This window comes from Odontomachus brunneus, unplaced genomic scaffold (assembly GCF_010583005.1).
Source record: "Odontomachus brunneus isolate Ranch 3 - 2012 unplaced genomic scaffold, Obru_v1 Obru_scaffold_108, whole genome shotgun sequence".
NCBI classification, from domain to species: Eukaryota; Metazoa; Arthropoda; class Insecta; order Hymenoptera; family Formicidae; genus Odontomachus; species Odontomachus brunneus.
In genome coordinates this window covers 1,042,940-1,070,443 of record NW_022639558.1, presented here as the reverse complement: position 1 = coordinate 1,070,443, position 27,504 = coordinate 1,042,940, and the positions used below count along the sequence as shown (strand labels likewise).

The window sequence follows — 27,504 nt, the reverse complement described above, 5'->3', positions numbered from 1 at the left end:
ATATAATAACCTCCGCCCGACTGAGGATCGGTAAAAGAAAGAAAGAAAGAAAGAAAGAAAGAAAATGAAATCGACAACTCGACGTGTCGACAGCAGACGCGTGTTGACGTTTGACAGGAATCTGTGAATCGGGGAACAATGCGTGTTACCATTTTATTATAAACGTTTTGCTACATTTTGGCTAGATACCGATCACCAGAAAACACTTAGCAAAGCTGTATGTATGTATCTATCTACAGAGATTGACATGTGTGTGCCGTGTTTTTTTTTATGCTGTTTCGTGTTTATGCATATATGTATATGTATCTTGTGTGAAATGTGTTGCGAGTACGTGTATGTGCGTGTTGAGTAGTGCACAGTTGTACGGGCGACACACGCGAGAGAAATGTTTCACGGCATTTACATACAAAAAAAATCACAAAAGCTCCACGATCGACGTTCACGTCGAACTGGATCTACAATGTCGCCCATGCGGCTGTGGCTCTCTCTCTCTCTCTCTTTCTCTCTTCACTAATTGTCTTGATAAGTTTTTCTCCCCACGTTAAAATCACGAATGTCTTCTTAAAATTTTCACGTCTCCTTCCGTTTAAGCATCTCGCGATCATTAATTTATACATTTATTTCGTAAAGCAAGCGAGCGTAGGGGTGGGTTTATGTATAGATTATGGTGTATAATTAATTCGCCTATATGCCGGGGATATACCATTATTTAACGCTATTTCAGGGACCTTACGTTAACATTAATAATAATCGCTATTATGGTGTGTAACTCTAGAGTCATTTTGTTACAACGACCGCTTCCGAATTACAATCTGCTTCCTTTTACCTGTTTTTTTTCTCATCCTTCTCCTTCTCATATTCTGTTTTTTTACACGATGGCGATAACGACGTTCAATATTGTACTCGATATACTAACTCTGATCTCTGATGCAGGAACAGATGGAGAAAAGAAACTCTCGGTCGTTATATATCTTCTCCGCACTATAATTCCCTATATAACAGTGATTGGGCTTCTCTTTCTCGAGGGGCGTGAATAATGTTGCATTTTAACTCTCGACTCTCGTCTTGTAAATCGGTAACATTATTACTCTATCATTATATTACATTATCTTGCTTATTGGTTCATGGAGTAATCCGACACGACACGAAACTGTATGGTGATATACGTAAAGAAGATAAGTCCCGATGCCAGTGCTCTGCGCGTTAATCATTAGCACTTAGATTTTTTTTCGTCAAGATGTTCGATACAGACAATTGGCGCCGATACTTAGTTGCTATCAGTCGTTTCACGATTCGCAACACGATGTACACGGATCGTACACGGTGTCGTGCGCTGAAGTTACTCTGTAGTTCAGTGTAGCAAGTGTTAGAAATGTGAAAAATCATTGAGTTTATAGTATGTAAATAAATTAGTCATTGCCTATTTAGTAACATACTTCATTAATCTTAGGCAAATATAAAAAGTTTGTTGATACTTGAGTTCCGAAGTGTATTTATGATCTTGGTGTGTGAGGCTCTCTCTCCTGCTCTCTCGTATCTCGCCTTATTAATTTAGTACCTTCGTAATATAATATTTATATACACACCAAGTCTCTCTCTACTTCGCCTCTACGTGTTTACGGTAAAATCCCTAATTTTACGTCACTCGAAACTGCGAATACCTCTGCGAATGAAAAGATTAAGTAGTACAGTATAGCCAATTACAATACTTAAATTTAACATTATCGTTTATCTCCTTTGTAGAAATAACAGATCTCGTTATTACTGAATGTAGTTTAGATTGTAATTCCAACTCTCTGTGTGAATGAAGTACTTGTGTGTATTATTCACATGAAACGCGAGTAATAACTCGATGGTATCCCTAAATTATGTTAATTAACTCCTCTGTTTCTACCTTCATATAACATCGCGTACTATATTACTTGTTTCTCGTCTATGATAGAAATAAAAATATTATATTAACAATAATTATTATGTTTTAATTAATTGGCTAATGTCTATAGTGCATGTGTATTTTCAAACTTATACTACAGATAAAAAAGAAAAGTAAAGTATCGTAAAAATGTTCGAAAAGAAGTAAGCGGCTGCACACTCGTGCAACATTAAAATAGTTCAATTCATTACTTCCGGCTAACGTGTCGATGAATGAAGGTAGATTCTTAATCGACAGAACGCTACGTATCCCCCTTTCTCTCTCGCTCGCTCTCACACACACACACACTCTCTCTCTTTCTTTCTCTCGACGGGTTTTGCGAAATACGTTGAACTCTTTTTCAGAGACAAAACCTGCCTGTTGTAAGGTTTCACGTATAAAACGTAAGATCAGAGGAAACGGGAAGTTACAGAGTAATGTCTTGACGTTGCAGATGAGCTGTCACATTCCTCTACCTCTCGTAAGATGGTAAAATGATCGCGTTAGTTTACTGTATAAGGAACACTTTTCCCGTGAGAAAGGTGAACGACATGAATGATGCTTCATTAGGCACATTTGACGTTTCCAATTTGAATTTCATTCCAACTTGTACACATCCCGTCGAAATAGCTTTAACACTTTTCGATTGATGCTAGTGGAAAAAGAATATTACAGCTATTTCGACGGCGTGTGTACCCCTTGTAATTTCAGCGTTTTACGATGGAGCAACACACAGCGCATGCGATAAAAGCGCGTTCCGAAGACATACTGATTCGAGTGCAGACAACTTCAACATCAAGAATACATAAGACAGATAATACTGTTCAGAAAACGAAGCGAGTAGTTCGCGATTAAAAGGTCTAGACTGCTCAAAAATCGAGCGGGTGGGAAGGGTGGGTCAACGATTTGATGAAGCGTTATTACTTTCGCACGTTTCCCCGTTTATCAACAACAAAAATTTGAAACTAATAGACGTAGATTATCGTGTCTAAATCCAGCTTTTTCGTACAGTCGGTAAGTAAGCTGGTCCGTTTCTCTTTCTCTCTCTCTCATACACACGCTTTCGCACTTTCTCTCTCTCTCTCTCTCGCACTTTTTCGTTCTCTCTCTCGAGGCGTTACGAGGACCCGACCTAGTTCTCCATTTTGGCACTCGGGAGTATTTGAATACGTATTAGCCGTCACAGATCACAGTTTCGGACTTTCCTCAAAGAATTGTTACAGCGGTACCTCCAACGCAGAGGAGATGGTGAGGGCACGCGTCTTTCTTTTTTCTGTCTCTCCTTTTTCTCTCTCGCTCGCTTCTTTCTCTCTCTCTTTCGTTCGTTCTTTCTCTCTATCGTTCTCTCGTTCTCGTTCTCTCCCTCTCATTCTCACCTGACGACGACGCTCGTCGACTGGGACGGAGGAATCGTTAAACGAATATCTCTCGGGTATCAGATTCGGAGTCGGAGTCCCAGAAGAAACAATAGTAAAACTCCTCGGTGACCGCCACTTGGTGGCTGCGCTCACGAGGTCGTTATGGATTGGCGCGGGCGGCTAGGGCGCCTGTGGCCGACAGTCACAGCTTGAGCTCGTTCGCGATCTTGCTGGCGATATTTTTGAAACCGATCGATGTGCCGGAGATACGCTTGAACCGCACTCCGTTCAGGGAGAGCCGCGGCAGCTTGCACACCTCGATCTCCCACTGCACTTGGCTGTCCGTCGCTGCCTCGCCGTGCGCGCAGAGCAAGAGGAATCGCTCGCGTTGCTCATACTGGCACTTATTGGCATCCAGGACCTGGAAGAACAACGATACGATGAAGTGCGTCTGCTTATCGTGCTTGGAGCGTGCGAATTTCTTAGATCGTTGTATACGACATGTCGATTCCGATCATATCCGAGAGCAATACACGCATAATTGAAAATATTCAACTTTCTGGGATAATATCGTACGAGCTTTTCCATTTTGCATACATTTTTTTATGAATTTGATGAATAATTTTATGAATTTGCTCAAGAAAATTGCAAACATTTCGCGAAGAGAGAGCCAAAATGCACTTCCACAGAGGAATTATGCTTCTTTAACGGGAAATGTGGTATAAACTCGAGAGAATTTTTTTATTTACTGCGCAAGAAGGGACTTATCGGATTATCATCGGATTGTCGGGATCGAACATGCGTATGCCACAGATCCAATATTCAGATTCTTACACGAGAGTCAATCTTGTGCCTCTAATCCTTACAATTTTGCAAACGTATCGCCTTTTTTTCGTGTTACGTAATCTGCTAATATAAGTACGCTTTTCTCGATACCTTTCGGATCTCAGACATAATTTCGTTAGGGTCTCGACTACTGGTAGTCTTCATACTCCATGTGAAGCGTAGACTGCGTGGTTTAACCTGTTCGTCGTTAGTGGTAGCTCCGCTGTAACAAAAAGATATCTTAAATCCGTCCAATTACCCTAAGCGCGATACCACAGAGCGGTATAGAGATTTTTTTTCTTTTCAAATAAAATTATTACACAATTACGACAACGTTTTCGCGCAGTACACACACACACACGAGTCGTGTAGCAATGTATTCTTACTTGGCAAATATTATTTGTCTAGCACGGCGTAACAAGGATTTGTAAATCCGTAGAATTTTCAATAATGAATTTTATCCCTGATCGTCTTTATTTCTCTATTTTTATCTTTTATGCAGAAATTGGAATACGTTAGAGTGTATCAGATAAAAAAAATCATGAAATGTATCTCGAGTTATGTGAAACGTAAATCTCGCGGAAAAATATGTGGTATGTCAAAAAAAAAGCTTGAAGCTTGCGGTTGCGCAACGATGTAATCTAAACTCATTCGAGTAGAAATTCTATATGATGTAATGCGCTGTGCTGAGATTTCTTGCAGGCTGCCTGATAGATAAGTTCGAAAACATAAAACGTAAAAGTGAAACTTTCTCAGAACCAAGTCCCATAATCGTAACATACATGCGTGACATGCAGTTCACTTGCCATCATAACTTCAATTACAACCTCAGTGCTGCATACATATTTACATTTAGATAATAAAGAACACTTAAAGTGAGTTACAAGAAATATTGGAATTACGTGTGAACGATATATCGCAACCCAGAATATCCATACACTCCGGGAAACTCTTATATGATAATAATAATAATAATACAATATACAATCTCTGAGAAAAATGCGGAAGAAACTTGCAGTGATTCTACATGTAACATGTAAACAGAACAAACTGTTTTTTCGCAGAACAACAATAACAACGATCGAACCAACATTTTTCATATTTCAGAGATGAATAGTAGTACCTTACATTGTTCGCTATATACGATTATGTGGAACAATTTGTCTCTTTCCAAGAAACGATTTTTTCTCCTAGATCGCGAATAACAACTAATACGAATACAATTCTGTCTCGTTCGTGTAGCCGTCTATAAAACGTTAAATATCTCTCGGAGCGATTGTTGAGTCACTTTACGGAATATGCATGCTATGCCACAGGGATTGTTTTAACCATGAATAGACGTGCACCAAATAATATTATACCAAATAATATTGAATGTGAGTATACGCCCGCCACACACGTTCCCGTTAAGATAAGGCAAAAAAAAAAGAAGAAAGAAATAGAACAATCAAGATCGATTGATGAACAGAAAATTGGATGTACGAGAAAATTAAGGAGATGAGAGCGTGAAATTAGAACACGGATCGTGGTATTATGGTATGCAGCAACGTACCTCACTACTGGGTGCTTGGGGGGTACGGATGGGTCCATGGGGCTGAAATAACAAAACAAAGGCAGTTGCTAACAAACACTAAACATGATAAATTAATCAAATTTTTATATGTAATAACAACCATCACCATTCTGTCACCATTGCACACTGGATTATGGCACAGAGAGAGAGATTACGATGTGACGTGAGTCTATAAAAGATTTCGGAACTTCTGAATGGGGGAGAAAAATACAGTATCTCGCGGATTTCCCTCGACTGTGTACACACTTTTATACGTATATAAAAAGAAAAAAAAAACGGAAAACAAAGAAACATGTGATGTTGCGTGAGACTCTACCGTGGAGACTCTCAAACGAAAGCGTTTTTTCAATGTTCGATGGGGATCGTTATCTCGCACAGGAAATTACACTTAACGCAAACGGCGATCGCAGTGTCTCTTCTTATCAAGGATAGATAGTGGTTTCTGGATGCGGCGTGTTAAGAGACAAATTTCCATATTACCGTGGTTACGTGAGTATACAAAAGAATTCAATTTACACATAACACTCCTAACGATACGAATTATACATGCATCATAAACGCAGTGAGATGTGTTGTTGTTCTCGCGTAGGCAAAATGTTCCTTTTGTACGAGGATTCAGAAATAAATTGATACAACATATACAAGACAGTTTTGACATATTTATTAATGCGAAATTATTACTATTATTGCTCCTTAAAATTATTAAATAATATTTCTATCCTGTTTATATATAATATGTATATGTCAGCTATTTACTGCCCTCCAGAACGTAATGTTTAAAATAGAATTCCTAAATTGGATTCACTGTAAATAATAGATTGACTATATAATGAACTGAATATCCTAAGGATCCTCTGGATACTTGGACGGGCACGTAGTTGGAGTGCAGCAAAGAGCGTGGTCACTTAAAGGCATGTTATATTTATATAATTTGCATACAAATAGTTTCCTTCATATATACCTCATACTTTGATATATTTAAGATGACGTGGTCTAATCGTTCGATAACTCTTTCTCTTCTCGCGTTTCTCACTTTCATATACATTAGTTCATTGGGTGGCCTTAGGTATACATCGTTAGCTTTACAACTTTCTAATATCACTTATATGCATCGAATATCGATAAACACGATGAATACAAAAGAAGAAAAAAAAACAAATCCTACTAATGACGTTTTTAAACAACACATTCGTTGGAAATATATTATATCAAAATGCTAAATATTTATATATCAGAGTACATGAAATTGTGCAATCTCCTGATATCTAAATAAAAAACAAGAGGAAAATTAATTATAGAAACATGTTCTATACATCGTACTATAGTAGTAAATACGTAATTCTTTAATAGCCTTTATACAAGAGAACGTATAAAAAAGAAATCAGCAATGTCTTACAAATCAGCAATGTCAAAATCAGAGATGAATATATAAAAATTCCCTGATTCTATCTCTTGCTAAAAGTAAGAAATAACATATTTTCAAGCAGCCCAAGGCCACTCTGTAGGATATGCCATGGTTTGTTATATATAATGAATGTATAATAATAATATAATAATAATAATAATAATAATAATAATAATAATAATTACTTGCCGTATATAACATGTAGATGCTACTGTGTTGACCAGATATTAATAAATGCTATTGGCAATGACTGTGAAAGGATTAGTGCATCGAGATTTGTCGTGTAACTAAATATTTGAAATACACAATATCAAGTAGGAGAAGGCACGTATTTTCGATATTGGGATAAACACACATTATCATAATTTTCAAATTCACAATGTATCTGACTTAGTCAATATCTGCACTTAGTATTGAAACAAGCTCGGATTTAAAAATGTTATTATTCTCTTTATATCTGTATATTATAGATTGAAAAATTACGCGTAATATTTCGCTCCTCTGAATTCAGACATTAAATACGGCGGAAATGTATACCTTCCTCTATATAATGCGAGGAGACATTACATTTTTTGTAATAGACAATTGCAACGAGAAATATAAGAAAAGATTAACAATAGAGATAACATAATGTATAATTTAATCAAAATGAGACAGTTACTCTTAGTTCTCTCTTACATATTATATTGTACTAAGCACAGTATTGCTCTTTACAGGAAGATTTACAATTATCTTTATTCTCACAATGATAAACAGAGATACGTGCTTGAATATTGTATATTTCTAATAATTAAACAATAGTACAATGTAGATCGGGATACATTAATCAATATACAAATAAATGAAGTACCAATTAATTATGGCCTGCCTTGTTCGAATAATGTTCTATTGTATATGTCGGTTCTCAATAAATTATACAATACAAATGAATATTTATTAATAGAATAAATTAAAGCAAGGTGGGTAAAATCGAATTGCCGTTCATTGCAATCAAATAGCACTCTAAATCTTAATTTATTAGTCAGTTTTGAGATCAACATTGGAACAGCATTAATAACTGCGGTTAACTGCAGAAATGAAGAATCTTTCTGCGCAATCTGTTGCTATTTGTTTACAGAACTTCTCGACAGTGTGGAATCTCTAATAAAAAATAAATTATATTTTAGTTCCGTAATCGCATTAAAAGAGGCGTATACATGTAAACATAAAGAAAAGATAAAGTGGAATGCCTAATTTTATATAGATCTCCATTTTTGCTTCTATATTTGATCGAAATATGTTTGTATTTTTTAATTATTTTTGTGTCAACCGAGTAGTATTCAAAATATATAAATGCAATTACTATACTGATATTGGACAGATAATGTAAAAAGTATATAGGAAAAATTAATTTAGAAAACAATATAAAAAGTATGAAATAAGTTGAATCGTAAGACTATCATGCACTCTTAATATTGCAGATAAATTGAGTTAATTTCATCGTCAGCTCAAATTCGTTTATTCTTGCGAGAAAAAAGATTATCTACTCTTGCTTCAAAATTATCCATAAATAACTACGAAGGTAATGAAGCTGTACAAAATATTTTACGAGAGAAAATATTGTAGCTATGTCAATATCTACATATATGCCGCGTGTATGTATATAACAACATACATATCCATTCGTTTTAAAGGACGTATTGCCTTGAATTTCGTTTATATTAAGAAATTGATACAAGGAGCCAATGTACATTATTTCTAACTGTGAGAAAAAAGGCCAAATTAAATTCCACGCTATCTTTGAGAGGAGGAATCTATGCTGGATACCAAAACAATTCCAAAGAGAAAGGGAGAAAAAAATAAATAAAAAACGGCATACATTACTTATCAAACTTAATCGGCCACTTTGTAATTTTTAACGAGTGGCACGAACAGAATATTGCAATAACATTGCATTAAGTTAAACATGAGAATGCAATGCGTAAATCTCGAAAGTCTACAATAACAACTGACGTTTCGTCACAGCTGATACATTACATGATTCTAATTTCATTAGCACTGCTATCCAACATATTTTCCTGGAAAAATAAAAAGAAAAAAAGAGAAACTCGCGCTACAATGTTACAAAATATACAACATTATATTCCTAGTCCTCGATATAATCCAGGAGAAACAAGGTGAGAGAGATAAATCGAAACGAAATAAAATAACACATTGATGGAAGTTCCGCTTCGCCATTGAATAAAATTTGAAACATTTTGCCATAAGTGGCTGCAATTTGTGCTGCCGTGGCGCGATATATCTGCATGCGGCTCGCTCTCATTTCGGCTCGGGGGAAACAAGGCGAGACCTCAGCCTTCACTTAAAAAAATCTGTCAAAGCACGAACAATCATATGTACTCTATTATCGCACTAAATCCGTCTGTTCGTTCGATATTGTGTTAGTGTAACTATAGCATTTTCCTCACATTCCTACCACCCGTAACGGAATCGATCTCGTTACGATCTCAAACATTCTCTCTCACATCAACAAAGCATTCGTCGACTTTATCGTTTCTGAGGGCAGTATAGAGAAATGGATACTAGAGTAATATTAATACATAAAGAAAAACAAGAAAATAAGAAACGAAAAAAAAAATAAGGAACATGTAAAAACGTGGTCTCATCGATACACTATCGCACAGAGACAAATAGTTAAAATGTCGTCACGTCTGTTCGAAGTACGTAGAGAAGTCCGCGGGGAGACCTCCGCGCGCTATTTTTCCTACGCTATCCTCATGGGATGTACGAGTGAAAACGTTTTATCATCACATTTGCGGGAACTCGTCGCTAAACTTTGTTTACAGGAGAGAAAAAAAAGAGCGATCTATGCCTGTCACACATCCGCCGCTACACGAAAACATATGCTCGGTGTTTAAATATAATGATAAGTGTGCGAACACACACTCATCCTTAGATACTTTAGTCAACTAGATACACTTTACGTCGGAAGGCATCTAAACTATCACCACGATCCACGAGAAATACTTTTCTTGCACTTTTTATACACTTATTTTACTCTACAACAAAAGCAAAGAAGAGAAGGAAAACAAGTAGGCTATAGACTCTCGCGCGGTTATGAAAAATGTAGAAAAATAGAAAGAAGAATATCAGGTTTTCTCTTCTTGGAAATGGACGACGTAAAGTATACATACATTCTCATTAGAGGCAGGCTGAATTAGGAAAGGCACAGATTCTGAGTGCTATATCTAAGTGCGTAAGGCGATTTCCTGCTTTTGTGATTTCAGGAAGACGTCAATTTTTCTCTTGTTAATAATTATATAACCACGTATATATTTATACCTATGTGTACACACGTACGAACGTATGTATGTGTGTGTTATGTGTACGTGTTTTGAGAGAATTCGATGCGGCGATACCACGCTACTTATGCACATACACATACATCGTGCGTATGCTTGAAGATGACGATACTCGTTTATCGACATGTAAAGGTCCCTAAAAAAGTAATTACACGCAATCTTGAGAACCACAGAATAACGGAGCCAAGAGTTCTTTTTCTTTCATGTATCTCTCTTTTTTTATATGCATCACAATATCCATTGAGCGGTCGACTGATAACATGGACTCTTTGCCCGGCTCGATTTAACGTGTTAGATGCGCGTCGGGCATGCTGCATTTTACTCGACACTGTCGGCACATTCGGCTGTTAAAACTCTCGTGTCTCTATGGCCTTTCGCTTGACGGAACTCGAGAGATGAAGCGAAGCTTATTCACGGTTCACGGCCTGCAGCATATAATATATATAACCGGTATGAATTAAGTATTAAAAAAAAATATATATAGAAAACGTCAGGGGGAATCGTTCTGATGCACCAATGGCTATGGATGCCGTCAATTCGCACGCTTCACAATTTATATCCGTGCTATATGCTGATGAGTACAGTGACCATATCATGAAAGCGAGAATAACAAAGGGGTTCTCTCTCTCTCTCTCTCTTTCTCTCTCTCTCTCTCTTTCTCTCTCTTTTTCTCTACTCGGATTTTACAATATACTCTCGTTATTCTGCAGTCTTCCATCCTCAGTTCCAAGTACTTTTATGTACGTGTGTACAGTATGGCGCTGTCGTTTTGCATTTGACTGTGCGACGTAATAATTAGGTCCCATATGTATATATATAGATGTATGTATATATAAGTAATAAATCAAAGATATGCCTCGCTACAATCAAGTGAGAAAAAAGGGATGCACAATGAGTATGCGAGGTGGCCTGAGAATTTCAGCCGAGCAGTGTGTCGTATTATTATTTCCACTATTATTACTTCGAGATTCGAGAGGATTTTCGTATTCAATAGCGCTAATCTCGTATGATTTTATCACTTAGGCGAATATTCTGCATCTCCGTGTTTCTTTTTCTTTTTTTTTCTTTCAGATAAAAATTTTTCTGTCGATCGAAAAATTTAGGAGGCGATGTATATATTTCTCATTATATATGAATATAGAATGACTAAATTCTGTGTAAGGACAGTGACGAAAGTAATTTCTACGTAGAATTTAGCTAAGAGGGTACAATCTGTCAAGCAAATATTTATGGGACAAACAAACAATACAGATAGACGAACGCGATACGCTTTGAGGATGAAAAATATGGTATGTAAGTAAGTAAATAAAGCTACGGAACAAAATGCAGAAGCTACGTATCCTGTGTCTTTCACTGATAATGGTCGCTGCTGGCTCATCGGATTTGTAATTAACGTTATTATACACATATTTTACGTCCTTATATCAATATGTATCTATGTATCGATATATAGAATTTCCAGAATTACATAGTCATTGTGCATCCTTAAAAAACAGAAACATTATTTTGCATGCAAACAATCGGTACAATTTACCAAACTATGTCAGTATGATATATATATGTATGTATATGTGTATACTCAAGTATATATTAAAATTTCAACACACTTAAATATGTTTAAGATACTAAAGCATGCACTGAGGGCCACTGCAAAGCTACGATGTTTATATGCTAGCACTCTCAGTCTGTACTTGTAGGATCGGATAACGAGACAGCATGAAGTTGTTAAAGTACTTTCTTTACTACACGATATAATGAGAATAAATCAACGAATGGATGTGTAATCAAACAAGAACACGGAGAGAATGAAACAAATCAGAGAAACGAAGAAAGAAAAAAGAATTGACGATGTATATGTGGCGTAATAAAACTTTCGACTTTTATGAGCCTTCTTTACTGATTGATGTATTGATTACTTCGTGGAGGTGTATAGTTAACTGAGATAAGATACATGCAATTATAAAAAAAAAATTAAAACAATTAGATTCAGTAACTCTCTCTTGATTTTGACTCGCAATTTCTAATGGATATATTTCTCTCCCAAGTTAACACCTTCAGCTATCATTGAGACATTATCGACAGATGTGACACAAAAATTTTACAGGGTATAAAGTTTGTTAATACTAATTAGGAAATAATTCAATCTCACGATCGTATATCATTATATGCACAACAAGGTAATCGGATCACAAAAATATATTATGATATAAAAAACAAAAGAAAGAAAATAATTATTCGTGAACAGACGGTGTTTCGTATTATAGTCGTACATGTGTTAACATGCTGTCAAATATATATATATATATATATATATATACTGACGTATCACTAGATAGGTAGATTTGGTATGTCATGGAACTTACCGTTTGGAGAACTTCGAGGATAATTTCGAGAAGAAGGACGGCCTCGCTAGAGGGCTAATTGCATTCGTGTCCTGCGTTTGCGTGTGACCCTGGAAACAGGACATTTATTAGAACCGGTCGCGACGTGGCGAGGGTGTCCTTCTTGCTATCTTAGAGACGTCTTAGAGTGCCTTCTGCCACTTTTTCATGCCCCTTCGGTTGAGCTCGGAAACAAATCACTCACCTGAGTGTGATTTCGCTGTGCTCGGTTTTGGCCAGAATGGAACGTACTGCGACTCGGAACATTCCGTGGAAATGCTGGTGTAGTGGCTGTGGGCAGTCTATTGCTTGCGGATACACCCAAGCTAGCAACAGATAACGATCTCTGCTTTGGTAAAGACTACAATCGTGGTGAGACTGTGATGTTTGTGTGTATGTGTATAGAAAAATGCGTTACAGGTTGATTTATATATCGGTAGCTTTTTACTTTCAAAAAGTACTATATGCGGCGAATCATGAGGAGTATTGCCAGATGCGCTGGAGCGCCTGTACTACTATAGTCTATGTTACCCGTTCGATTTAAGTGAAGCTGGCGTCAAGATGCAGAAAGAACGAGTAGGTAAGTTGTTGTTTCAGTGCTGTATGCGTATTCTTGGAGGTATCATTGCAAGAGTTTTACCAACGCACAAGCAATGTTCTCACAAAACGAAGCTTAGCGGTTAGAGCTAACGAAGCGAAGTCGAGAAAGAGAGAGATAGATAGATAGATAAAGAGAGAGAAAGAGAGATAGAGACAAGGAAAATCAGTTTGTACCAATTAAAAGTACGTAACAAGAGTCATCGTACGGATGAGTTAATCTCTACCAATTGATGTAAAATGCGCATGCATTAGTAACAGATTATTTCGAGAGCACAATTGTGTTTCCTTGTGATGTACGTTTTATAGATGCTACGACTGTATGATACTAGAAGGAAGAGTTCTGTATGATCATGAATGATGATAAGAAAATAATTCTGATATCAGAATTGCACGATACATCGGATCTTGTGAGAATAATCGAATTATGTACAAATTATATAAATTCGAATGAATAAAGTCTGAATGATGATGATTCGTTGGATAGAGATCGTACTAAAAAGATTATAGATCTCTTACGTTCTGCTTATATGATACGGTAACTCCTTAAAGATAATAGGAAACGAATGTTAAGAGGAAGATGTTATATTGTATACAGAGGATGCACCAGACACCTATTTTTGTGTGGAATCATTGACCGAGTTGGCATAAATGTATCGACATGTTTTCCTTCAACAAAAGCGCTGACATTATGACGATATGTACCCGGTCGATGTGTCGTCATAACGTTCAACATGTTACAGTTTACTAATCGATCGAAAGTCAAGTTTCTTTTGTATTTAATGGAAAGTCCCTTAAAAGTAGCAAAGTGAGTAGAACATGGCGGATCTATATAATGAGTCATAATGGAGTATGTCATTTTACGGTGCCTGAATGATTCATTATTCAAATAAAGAGGAATGCCTGAAGCCGATGCAATTTAGCAGAGAAATCTAGTAGAGTTTAAATCATGCAAATGAAAAGAAAAAGAAAGAGAGAGAGAGAGAAAGAGAGAGAGAGAGAGAGAGAATTATAGAGAAAAAGAGAGGAAAGAAATAATGAAGAATATGACCAGAAACTATCCTAGAGAAACCTATGTCGACGATTCATAATATTTCTCGCAGAATATTCGAAGAGAGACAATTGCACTGTCAAGAGCTCGAAAGATAAGTTCTCTCTCGTCACTCTGTCAAGACAGGTGTATATTCGCAAAAGACTAGTCGATAACACCTAAGTTATCCTAAGAGAGTTAGTGGCCTGAGAAAGAAGTAACCAAAACGTAAAGAACAAATGTATCCGAAATATTTAAAATAGATACAGGATGCAGGTTTTCTCTTTTTTTTTATTTTTTTTTTTTTCGGTTCTGTATAGGCATTGGGGGCCTGTACCTCTGCCTAAGGGGGTCAGCAGTGGCGAGTAAGGAGTTGTTGCGTGGTTGAGGGTCCAGTAGTGAATGGTCGCTGGGGGGTACGCCACTTGAGGAACGGTGACCTGCGCTGATGCTCGCAGACTTCGTGTGACCCCGCGTTGATCTAGTGCCCTCGCCCAGACTGTGCACAAAACTAATCAGCAAATTGCCGGGCCCTATCTTCCGCAAGTTTAATCCTACTTTTGTCCTTTTCCCTCTTGCATTTTTTTTTGAGTATAAGGAAAGCGGATACTTCTCGAGGCCGTATATAGAAGCTCTAACGGGGCCAGATGTAAGATTCGCAAGGTTTTAGACAAATATGATGTTAATGATAGGCTTAACTCGTAGATGCGAAGATAAAGAATTTGATTGGAGGTTTTCTTCCGTGGTTCACGTTTTAAAGGATTGTATTGTATTTTTATGTTCCGTATTAGAAAAAAAAAATAAAAAAAAAAACGATTTTGAAAGGTTTGGATGTAATATTTTATTACATATTATTACATAATGCTATTTTATTACGCGATTACAGAGATATACATTTCGTAACAGAAACTCTCATTAAAGGGGGGTGTTACAAAAGGATATCACGAGGATGGAAAGAGGAGAATATGACAATACTAACTGCAGCTAATGTAACTCCGCGGAATACTTGAATGATAAGAGAAACAGAATACGATACTACAAAGTATGAATGAAAAAAAATGTATGATAATGTTAATGAATGTGTCTAAAAACCTTCTCGACTAGATCTATAACTTCGAGGTAACAGAGTAATATATATATATGTGAATGCTGTTTGTGGTCTGATATCATTTCAGCAAGCGTCTGTACACGTATAAAAACGTTAAAATCGAACTGTCCGTTTGATACATCTGTCAAGCCATAAAGAAAGTGATTCGCAATGAACGATTGGCAGGCAGCAGCCAAAACATGCTAGAGCAATGCAACAAACAAATAAACTCCCCGGAGCTTTTAATGACAGACTTTGTTATTATTCACTCAATTGCGGAACTGTTTCTCGAGTCGGTTTAGTGTACTTAACACACACATTAAGTAATCAGTTGTCTACAGTTAGTGAAAATAAAAGTGTTAAGTCGATAGAGAAACCGTAGAAATGTCGTCAAACGAGAGATGCACTAATCTTATATTACATATCGTCAATAACTTCAGATAATGAGATACTGGACTGTTAATCGCGACAATGAATCGAATAGGTAGAACAGTTTCTTTAGCACGGTGATAAAAGGAACGGTGAAACTGAACGTCCAATATCCCATGTCAAGTATCTATCGAGAAGTGAGAATGCACAGAATGTGTCAACGAGAAATGTAATCGAGAGAATCTCGGTTATCATTACGAACGTTTTCTCTTTCTTTCTCTAGATAACCCGCATTTCGTAAGTATTTATAGTCTCGACTGTTTTCTCTCATGAATAGATCGCATATTTTGAGTAAGTATAATTGGATACCACTATACCTGGGTACTTCGTTGGTTCTTTCAGTGGATGAAGATGACGTTTTCGCTTGATCATAGGAGATGGTACTACGTCGACCAACAGAACCAGGAGCAGGTGAGGTGAGAGGCCGACCACCACCTACCCCTGCGTTCATAGTGTTGCTCTTGCCTACCCTTGCTTTACCACCAGGACTTGTACCCACGCCTAGAATGAACATCGTCACTGCAAGCCTCATTAGATGTGGTTCAACACAAAACAAAGCGACATACTTTAAACTATAACAAACATTGGAAACAATCATTGAAAGGATTCCGAACCGCCAGTGTGTGTATAAAACGTCTGACCTGTTTCTATACCAGATGAAATGATCAATTAAGAGCAAAATAACATCAAATTTACTATCTCTTGCACACGTAAACATATCACAGAGAGACCATAAACAACGTACGCCGTACTTTATACAGAATACATAGTATGCAGTAAAATTACGGCAATACGATTGTGCTTTATTCCTTGCAGACATACATAAGAAACAGGCACGACGATTCGAGATTAAAACGTGGAAAACTAGAACTTTCGATAACAATCATGACTGTATCCACAGAAATGACTACAGACAAAAAAGAATATGGCGTAGGATAAGATAATATAACATCGGATCTATATGTCTTGTAAACATTGAATAATAACGAAAAATAAGATTATAAATCAATCGTAAATTCGGTAACAATTCAGCTATTGAACCGCTGCAACCTTATCCAAAGCAACCTCATCCAAAGAAGTGTCTTCGCAGAAGCGCCACGAAAACATTGCACGACAAATAGTCGAATAAGATCCGTAAAAACAAAGAGAAGAAGTCCCTCAAAACAGATTTTACTCGAGAACAAAGTCAACTCACTAGTATCTAATTGTCCGGGACTGTTCTTAGGTGCGGATGGTCTGCTTGCTGAGACACGAGCGCTATTTTCCTTGATTGTGGCTGCGTCCACGGTGTTTTGCCGTTTAAAATTACTACCGCCGCTTCCAGTCACGGTGCTGCCAGTTGCCGCGGTCGCGTGATTGTGATTCGTTGCATTACCCGGACTGGGTGCGCCTCCTAATAAGGAAAGAAAATTACGTAACAAAACCCTTTGTCTCTGAGACGCAGCGCGTGTTCGGTATTAATAGACACGTCAGTATACAATCTTGCTTTTTTGTTACCGTTCCAACTTTCATCACGATATACGTCACTTCTATTAAAATACAAATATTTAACGTATGACGACAACGCAATGCATATTAATTACTACACATCACTAACTATCGTAGTCATGGTTTCATTTCGACGAATATAATTAATGCGAAAATTATCGCATAGAGAGGTTTCATACAATTCTCGATCACGCTACAAAGAAGGAACACAAGTGCGTGTGTATCTGTCTTACCCCGGATTGTGTCCTCTTATCCATGCTTGTCTTTATCTGACAGTTAAAAGTTTAAAGTTCCGTACCGCATTAAGAGTTACGGTTTAAAACACGGCGTTAACACTTACGAAGAGTCTCACCACCGGACGAGGCCCGTCTACTGGGTTTTGGGTTGCTAGCAGAAATACTTCTGTGAACACCTCTATGCGATGGGCTTTGTACTGCACCGCCTGTTCCTCCGCTGCTTCCTCCTCCACCACCTGAGCCGACTTGAGGTGGAATGTTACGCAGCGACAGCGAACTACCCGACCGTGACCCATCGCTTTCGGGCTGTTCAGTAAATAAAAAAAAAAAAAAAAGAAAGATATAGATAAAAACGACTTGTACACGATTGTGTGATCTTAAAGTGATGTATTGGCGCATACTTACATCTGTCGTTTTCCTGCCTAGGAGCAGATACGTGGCGAATACATCGTCATACTTGGCTTGTCCTAAGGAGTCTTCTATTTCGCTTCGAGTGTATCCCAGACTGGCTAGGGCCTCTGAAATAGAAACGCGTGACGGCATAGTCATATCTACCAGGACGATCTTTTCTTTCCACACTTATAAGCATTGAAATTAATAGAGATAATGCAAAACCAAAATCAAATAGCTTCGCTACGTATCGCCATAACAGATACGGTTTAATACTTTGTAATACATCATTTGTCATTCTTAAAGAACTATTCATGAACTTATCGTCTTTATGACGTACGTCCGCACTTCGGCACTCGTTAGAGGTAAGTCGGTTTTAGTATGGTTTTAAATATTAGCACTGGTTAATGACTTCATTCTTCCATCCGAGATATCCTCATGCAATAATTTAAAGCGGATCACAGACGTACAGATACGCAGATGTAAATATATCAGACCAAATGAGAGAGAGAGAGAGCTCGGCTATCGGGAAATAAGCTATTGGTGCTTTCACGCTGTGCGTAAAATGTGCACATTACAAGTTCCTTACTTGAATACGATTTAGTAAAACGTTGTCTTCGATTATGCGTGCCGCAAAGACTCCGTACTCGCTTCCTAATCAAAAGCTACCGTACAGCACGTATTACTAAATCATATCAAGTAAGACTGTCTGATATATTTGTATAGTATTAATAGTGATTAAATACATTGCACAATTTTTTCAACTACCAGAAACACCTAATCATGAACATCCTTTAGAACGGACATATTGAAATTTATTGTGTCGAAATGTAATTATGCATGTGATATTATCACGTACACACTGTGTGACGCTTTACTTTTGTTATTGAATATTATGTAATGCAGGATGTTCTTGACAGATGTTACATTATTAAACATAAAAATGGTAAGTAGTAAGTGTTATGTACATACTGGTAGACTCACCTATCCTCTTGTGATCTCTATAATCAGGTTCAGGTTCTAAGTACGGCTTTAATTCGTCATCCTCATATCCCATATTCATCCATTTGTCTTTCATTATGTTCTGCGGCAATAAATATCGTTAAGTCGCTGCTTAAAAATGATACTCGGCTAAGAAATTTCACTCGTTTCACGTATACAGATAAAGACGTTGATCGTTGTTACCGTATGTAAAATTACATCAAATTGAAATGAGACCTAAAGAGAAGAATGAAACAAACTGATCGCAACGTACCTCTAGTGAGGCTCTCTTCGTCGGGTTGAGCACCAAGAATTTTTTGAGAAGATTTTCACAGTCGGTGGACATATAAAACGGGATCCTATATTTCCCTCTTAACACTCTTTCCCTCAATTCTCTCAACGTCGAACCATCGAAAGGCAGTGAGCCGGATACCAAAGTGTACAGGATTACACCCAACGACCATACATCCACTTCCGGGCCGTCGTACTTCTTTCCTGTGAACATGAAAGTCGATTGTGTGCGTGTGGTCGCAAAAATTTCCAATTAGAAGATTCACAACTCGCGGTAAGATACCTTGAAAGAGTTCCGGCGCGGCGTAAGGTGGCGATCCGCAGAAGGTGTCTAATTTGTTACCGGGCGTAAATTCATTGCTAAAACCGAAATCGGCGATCTTGATATTCATTTCACTGTCGAGCAACAAGTTCTCGGCTTTTAAGTCCCTGTGGATGATCTTCTTTTGATGGCAGTATTGCACAGCAGAAACGATCTGCCTGAACTTCGCTCTCGCCTCCTTCTCCTTCATTCGTCCATGCAAGACCAGGTAGTCGAAGACCTCTCCGCCGCTGGCATATTCCATTACCAGGTACAGTGTCTTCTCAGTCTCGATTACTTGGAACAATTTGACTATGTTCGGATGGTCGAGCATCTTCATTATCCTGACTTCACGGAACAGCTGTAATCAATCAGGCGCGTTAGTATGTATGCGTCACGGGCTTACGTGTGTAAAATGTATGCGTCTAATTGAAAAAGTTTTTCCATCAAATTATGACTATGCGACTTGTGACTCAAGCGGCGTGACATTCTCTTCCTGTAAAAATATTTGTTAGCACGTAAGAGATGACTCAAATTTCGTCTTTATAATTAAGACAGTGACGTGCGCTCATGTATCAACACCTTGATAAATTTTAGACGTAACATTCAATGACGCGATTTTTACTTTAAAATAATGTGAAAATGTAGCTTTGCAGGTATTACCTTTTGAAGGCTACCGGGATTCAGCTGAGTCTTATCGATGATCTTGATGGCTACCTCCTTTCCCGTGGGCACATGTTTAGCAAGTTTCACCTTGGCAAAGTTTCCTTTGCCAATGGTTTTCAGTAATTTGTACTTGCCGATATGAGGTTCCTCGGAGGTCCGGCTCCTCGACGAGAGCCGACTCCCGCTACTCGACACCCCTACGCCATCCCCCGTCTGCAAACAAGTGAGATCACATGTCAGAGAGCTCCTTCAATTAGCAGGCAATTATTAATAGTTTCAATTATAACAAAATATATTTCGTCAAATGTGTTGCTCCCTACTGCGATATCGCAAGACGCAGCAAGTTCTTTCTGTTACACGCTTAAAGAGTCGTCTCATTTATTCTAGTCGCGATACACATTCGCAACTACGTGCGCAAACAATTAAAACTGGAATAATCAATATCATTGTACAACTTTGGAACACATAGGGAAGGAATATTTGCCCGAGAGTTGCAGTGAAATTTTGCTCATTGGACGTTAAATCGAGAATATCGTGTTACATAATCAGAATCGATAATTTCCGATCCGAGTCCCGTAACTTTCGTGGATGATTCTCAACGCCTCACGCATCACGCGTGCTGGCTTATTTCAAGAAACGAGAGAACGCACCGCGCGAAGTCGCGTCGTAAATAGCCAACTATTTCAGAAACTTGGGTCGCGTCTCTCCGAGCACGGCGTTTAAAGTTAAAGCGGAATGGGGCAAGAGAAATACGGGGCAAATGCTCGTTAAAGCAGCGCGCATTCCTCGCGAGAAGCGCATCGCGCACGAGAAATCTCTCTCTCTCTCTTTTCCTCTCTCCCGCCCCTCCTCGTGCGCAACACATCGCATTTATTTACGCGTTTACATGCACGTATACACACCACACGCGGTCGCACTTGACACTCCCATGGACGGCCATTGTCAATGGAATTAATTAAAGCTCGTTAAAGTGTACCAGATACAGATTGTTCTGAACGGGACATGCCGGGCTCTCTCGCATTAGCCACAAGGACAACAGCTGTGGCATCGCGCCGACATCGAGTGAGCGATACTTCTTATTGCTGTTTTTAACGAAAATGGAAAAAATCGATACGACGGGCGTATCTATCCAGTTGGGATGCTCGAGCGTTCGATAACACGGAAGCGCGCTTTGGTACTATAAGAGACTTCTAAATAACAATCGCACCGTGTGCATTAAAGAAGATTGGCCAATGATCGCGCGCGACCGATCCTCTTTAGTTAATAACTCAAAACTCTACGTGATTGTTTGTAAAATGATAAGACATTTTTGTTCAGTTTGACCTAATCTATAAGCACACACGACAACAGTGTGTCGCTACCACAGCTCACTTGCCACATAATGCATAATCACTCATCAATATCTTTTTTAATTAATAACTCAAAATTTCAATTATGTAATTATCTGCAAAGTGATAGAATTTTCAGCTCAGTTTGACGAAATCTTTACACGAAAGTTTTATATACTATCTCATCAGACAGCCTTTATATAATAATAATTCCTATATAGGATTGTTAACGATTGTTATACATGTATAAGTTCTATAATAATGATGGAGAAATAATCAAGCTAGAAGGAGCTTTGATAATTAATTCCGTAGGCTCGTATTACCCGCAGAAGGCCACGCGTGACCATCTTGCGCGAGTTGGCGGCCGCAGCCTTGGAAGCCGCCAGTTTGAACTGTTCTCTTCGTCAGTCAGCCACGGCAAAACGATCGATGACGGATGATCGATGAGAGATCGCCTTTCCGTTCTTCGAATGCGATCCGAACAATCACGGGCGAGCAATCGGTTCGGCCGCTGATAACGGGACCACCGCGACGTCGCGCGGCTGAGTTCACGACACGGCGAAATCTGGATCGTTCGATCACCACCTGGTCGCTTGGGTCCACGACCTCGTCACTTAATCTCCGCGTCACACGATCACTGGACTCCCCGATTTCGACAACGGCCGCGATCCTTGTTATTCTTATGCGACGTTTTCGTGAACGAAGAATTTCACTTTCGGCTGCTGGACAATATCGATGGCCCAGCATGTTTCTCGGCGAGCAGCAGGTGCCGCATTCTTCGTGGTCGATCGTTTTGAAAGGTCGATCGATGAGTCAACGTGCAGAGGGTCTCGCGCTGGGTCATTTTACCGGGATATACACGGTGTCGTGAAAAAAGTGTTACTACGACGATGAACCGATCCTTGTTTGTCACCAAGAAGAATAACACTTCGGTGTTTGTTGGAAGAATGTCGGCTCCGTATGACTCTTTCACGTCGTGGATCGAGCGACCTTTTTCTTCGATTGAGTATCCCGCGGATACCTTTGGACCGTGCTTCTCTCGGTTTAACTACTATGTGGATACTTTACAAAATATGGGATGCAATTCTGCCAGTGCGCCGTTGGCCCGATATATCTCATTAGGCACTCTTTGTACTAATATTGACGATTAAATCGCGAATCGATCCCTATGGGACGACGCTCGCAGCTAAGCTCTCCTCTATCCCTGAGGTTCGTCATTTTCGAGCAACTCGCCCTCCGCCCTTATGCTGCCCGACCAAGTGGAATCGAGAGAACCCGTCTCTCTAGGGGCGTGTTTAAACACCTGGCGTGAATTCCGACGTGCAGGTGTCCATAGGTCGTCCCCGACACTCGTCAACCCCAATTCTTCCGAAACGGACAATAACCCGTGAATACTTGGTCGAAGACGTGCCACATGTACAGGATCTTACGAATGACCACGACTACCGATCGCCGACTCTGGGTCAACGGTAGCTAAGCAGGACGTCAGCACCAGCACCACTTCATCGACACCGTCCACCTAACATCGATCCGCCGATAGTTTCGCTGACGACTCATTGGAGCACGTCGATTAGCGACGTTACCAAGAGGCGTGCACTCGAGGGACACCTTACCGAGGTGATCGAACCATAGGTCACTGATGAAAGTTGCTCGTAGAGTCCGGGATTATCACAAGCATTCCGCAACGACGTCCTCCTCGATATCTACTTCTGTTCAGGGTCCTCGGGGGCGTTTCTGCTAGGAGCAGAAACAATGTCGCCGTTCGCGATGGACCTTCCTCGTTCGCGCGTCATACTCGTCGAATAACGCCTCCTCCTCGTCATCCTCCGCGAGACTGACGAGGGAACAGGGATCGAGGACGACGACGACGAGGTCGGCCGGGGCGGTTGCTCTGGTCGTCGTCGACGTCGACGACGACCGTGCGCGACTGCCTTTCCCCTTTCCGCCTGGGGACGAGCCGCCCGAGGCAAGGGGAGAGAGAGAAAGACAGACCACAGTCGTGGGATGCGAGGGCAGAATCAATACACGGCAACGCCACCGTTCCCCCTGGTGGAAACGTGCAAGCGAACCACCCTTGAATGCCTGGCCTCGTCGCTCACCCTCTCCGCCGCCACCCTCTTTTCTCGCTGTCGTCGATTCGCGGGACGCATGCGTCACGGAAAGTGGGAACACACCGGCACACACTGGCGGACAGACACACGGCGGGCCACAGCTCTCGCCCCAACCCTTCTTCCCACGACGACCGAGTATGTGCCGCCAGCGACCGAGATAACAGAGGGTCTCGGGCTGGTCAGCTGATCGCACCGGATGTTGCGGAGCGGTACGATCGATGGACGGGTTTCCGAGGGAAATGATTTCTTTCTTTACCATGCGGATCATGCGAGGAGAGTAAATTTGTCGTTGCGTTTCCTTGATTATCGAGCCTGCGAGAGCTAGTGCGGGCGCGTTTTATCGATATCTCGAGTAGAGAAATTTCCAGGAGAAACTGGTCACAAGCCAGAAACTGGCTAGGATTTATTAGACAATAACTTCAGCAGGAAAATATGAGCCAATATTTCTTGGCCAATTACTCGCCAGAGATTAGACATTGAAGAATGGTAAGTAAATGCTGGGCAGTCTCTGTTTAGTAAAATCTCGAGAAATACTGGCCACAAACTAAACAAGAAAAAATGGCAATTAAAGATAAAGCTACCGTTTCAATAATAAATGTATCTCTACGTGAAAAGATTCTACCTTCTAAAAAACGAATTTACTTTTATACTGAAAATATTTTATTTAACAGAATTTTGTATAAAAAAGGTAGTTAAAAACTGGTCAGAAACTATACTGAGAAGAAAATAAACTTATCCACTTTCGAGTATTTTTTTCGGTGTAACTAGTTTTATCGTTCAGTTATTAGCGAAACAAGTGTCGTTCAAACTGGACAGGAACTAGTCAGTAATCAGAATTTCTGGCCAATTAATGGGTAGAAACTCGTGAATTTCCTATTCGGGACGTGACCGACTGATCGATGCAATATCAGTATTTTCCAACAAGATGGAATAATACCGGTCTATTGGTTTGAGCAAGGGCAATATCGCGAATATGTTCAGTTTCCTGTCCGTCTAGCCATGGGAAGATAATTGGTTTCTCGGTATCGACGCGAACATTCTTGCACACGTCATTCGCGGGACATACAGAGTGGCGCGCTGGATTCATCTTTATCGTTCTCCCACCCGTTTCGGGAGGGTAGGCGTTTCCTGGATCGACGACAAAGACCAAAGAGCTCTCGCTTCGTCAGATGATCAAACCAATCGCCAACGAACACGACAACGTTGTTCACATTATTGTCTGGGATGCTCGCATTACCGTGTGGGAAAATTGGTAAGCGCGTTGGGTGTCATTTATTGCAATAACTCGAGTTTCACGAGTCGAGAGTACATTTTTGTTTAACCGCGTGAAAGTCCTCAGAATATGTGAGAAATCACACAAAAGTTGACTCTAGTCTCTACCTATAAATATATATTTATGTATAGTTATGAGAGAGAATAATTAGAAGACAGGTCCGTGGGGAATATCTCACTCGCGTCATTATTCTAACAATATCATCTTTGTGCAAAATCAAGAGATGCTGCGTGTGACAAAAAAAAAAGATTAGTATAGATCTCGATCACGACAATCGCGGATTGCTCATACGATGTTGCGGGAGCGAGACTGGACAGAAGTGGAGGACTACTTTTTTTTTGTAACTCGTGGCAACGCTGCTCTTTTCTTGGCACTTAAGACGAGATTCTCAAGAGTGTTAAAGAACTTTCCTGAGACGGGCTACAGAAGAGCGCGCCCGATCAGCTGATCAATCAGCCGAGAAAGCAACGGCAAGAACGAGAGGAAGAGGGGAAGGAGGAGGAGAGTTGCGCGGATGTACACTTTACGTGAAAGCGAGATAAGAATAGATCCAAGTTGACGCAACTTCCCCGCGGAAAAAGAGACCGCGTGCACGTGAGCGGGGAAATAAATAAAGGTCCACTTGGATGTAGCGCTGAATAAAAGAGAGCCGTCTCCTCCACTCCTCCAGCTGATCGTCCAGCCGCTCTTGGTCTCGTTCTTACATAACTTCGCTTAATTATGCATTCGTTATGCCGGGTGTCCCGACCAGCTGCGTGACTTTAACAAGTTATTTATGCATCTCATTATGAGTCGAATGGACGAGCGCACCTCACGCCGCAAATAGAATTCACCATCGACAGTTTTTCATCTCGCCCTCGTTGGAGCTGCTGCTAACGGGCGGTATCGGCGAAGCATTGCTTTAATTCTGACAAAAATATAACGTTCGTTAAATAAAACGCCCACGCATTTTAACGAATTTATCGATATTTCCCCAGCACAGGGAAAGTTAATTGTGATCGTCCGTTGTCAGGGATAATTTCTTTTTCATCGATTTCGCGTGCACGCGATAACGCGTTCCGCGTGTTATAATTGGAAAATATCCGCGATTCGACACACACACACACGAGGCTCGCCGGCCGCCCCGAGAACTCACGAGATGTTTTTGCAGACGAAACTGCTGATGCCGGGTATTCCACGGGGATTATGATTTATGCGTCTCTCCACATAAAACAGCGGGAATGGGATACAGCGGAATACACAGACCAAAACAAAGCCGGCTCCTCTTCCGCCCGCGGGGTGTATGTGAAATTTGTTTTATGGCGCGACACGCCGTCGCACCCTTTTGCAAGGCTTGATGCGGGGCGCAAAGTAAAGTCACGTCATAGATACATTGCCAGCTTATCGGCTCGGTACATAGCGTACGATATTAAAAGATTACATCTCGCGATGCTCCTTTTTTTATTGTCGCGCTATATAAAAGAACTCCGTCACGGGAAGGCAAAAAGCCTCTCGTAATATTTCAATCTTCAATCTTTTACACATTGCAATTACGTCCGACAAATATTTACGTAAAATAAATATATCCGCCTTGTGTGCCTGAAGGAATAGAAAAATATAACAAACTATTGTGTATCATTCATAAAAATAACCCGGAATATTCTTCTAAAGAGGAAGAAATAATTTGCACGGAAGAAATTTTATAGGAAAAATTGTTCTATAATCTTGTTTTACTGAGGAAATAGAGCAACATTCTGCAGCAATTGAATATCTTTTCATTTAGTACACTAAGAGAAAAAAATATTAAAAAAATATAACAAATATTTATTCGGTGGACACTAATAATATATTTACCTAAGTCTAGAAATCCTTTAATTAAATAGAATAAACAACTGTTTAAAAAAAAACTAAGATTTTTCTTATAAATAAGTAATAATGCATATTTTCTTACTTAAACATTCTTAAAACATTTTGTTATATTACGAAAAACGCATACGAAAAAAGTATACGAAAAACATTTTATAATAGTAAGAAAACATTTTATAGTGATAAAAAACATTTTATATTAGCATTAAAAAACGCATTAGTAAATATATTATTAGTGCCCACATCGAGAAAACATTTTTTATTTTTTAGATAATTTTCTTTCTCTCAGTGTATGTATGTTATTTGTATTTTAGAAATTAAAATCTACTATTAAAAAATTTGCTGCATGTTTCTGGCGAAATTTGCAACGTTCTTCGGCAAGCTGGACATTGCTGACAGTCCGTTCCTGTACTACTAAAAATATAGCAGAGCTGAACAAATTTGTATGAGAAACAAGAAACTATAATATCGTCGTGCAGATTTTTGCACTTAATATCTTGACAGATTGACTGCAACTTTCAACAAATAATTAAATAAATTATTTATACGTGCAGCCGTACGAGAAGATCGTGACGAGATATTTCAAGTTCGCGGCATTTCACTCCGCGCGACGCCGATTAATCGACTCCGACGAGTTACGCGATCGTTAGGCGATA

General features: G+C 39.4%; 1 protein-coding gene across 18 annotated transcripts in view; it reads right to left on the bottom strand.

Moving 5' to 3' along the window:
• Window positions 1-122: 122 nt before the first annotated feature.
• The window catches only part of LOC116849171 (serine/threonine-protein kinase MARK2-like), a 126,245-nt gene continuing 98,863 nt past the window's right edge, over window positions 123-27,504 (bottom strand). For 6 of the 18 annotated variants that reach the window (XM_032826077.1, XM_032826073.1, XM_032826074.1 and 3 more), the window contains exons 4-17: window positions 20,289-20,504; window positions 19,608-19,986; window positions 19,308-19,528; window positions 19,025-19,136; window positions 18,068-18,180; window positions 17,767-17,968; window positions 17,134-17,331; window positions 16,256-16,457; window positions 14,760-14,921; window positions 13,001-13,121; window positions 12,778-12,866; window positions 5,648-5,689; window positions 4,207-4,318; window positions 123-3,691 (exon numbers count right to left, since the gene is read on the bottom strand). In XM_032826077.1, coding sequence (XP_032681968.1) covers window positions 3,473-3,691; window positions 4,207-4,318; window positions 5,648-5,689; window positions 12,778-12,866; window positions 13,001-13,121; window positions 14,760-14,921; window positions 16,256-16,457; window positions 17,134-17,331; window positions 17,767-17,968; window positions 18,068-18,180; window positions 19,025-19,136; window positions 19,308-19,528; window positions 19,608-19,986; window positions 20,289-20,504 — 2,388 coding nt within the window. In that variant the 3' untranslated portion in view covers window positions 123-3,472. Of the gene's footprint in view, window positions 3,692-4,104; window positions 4,319-5,647; window positions 5,690-6,307; window positions 10,840-12,777; window positions 12,867-13,000; window positions 13,122-14,759; window positions 14,922-16,255; window positions 16,458-17,133; window positions 17,332-17,766; window positions 17,969-18,067; window positions 18,181-19,024; window positions 19,137-19,307; window positions 19,529-19,607; window positions 19,987-20,288; window positions 20,505-27,504 lie in introns of those variants that run through there. The other 12 variants (XM_032826085.1, XM_032826086.1, XM_032826087.1 and 9 more) reach the window with 8 other exon arrangements.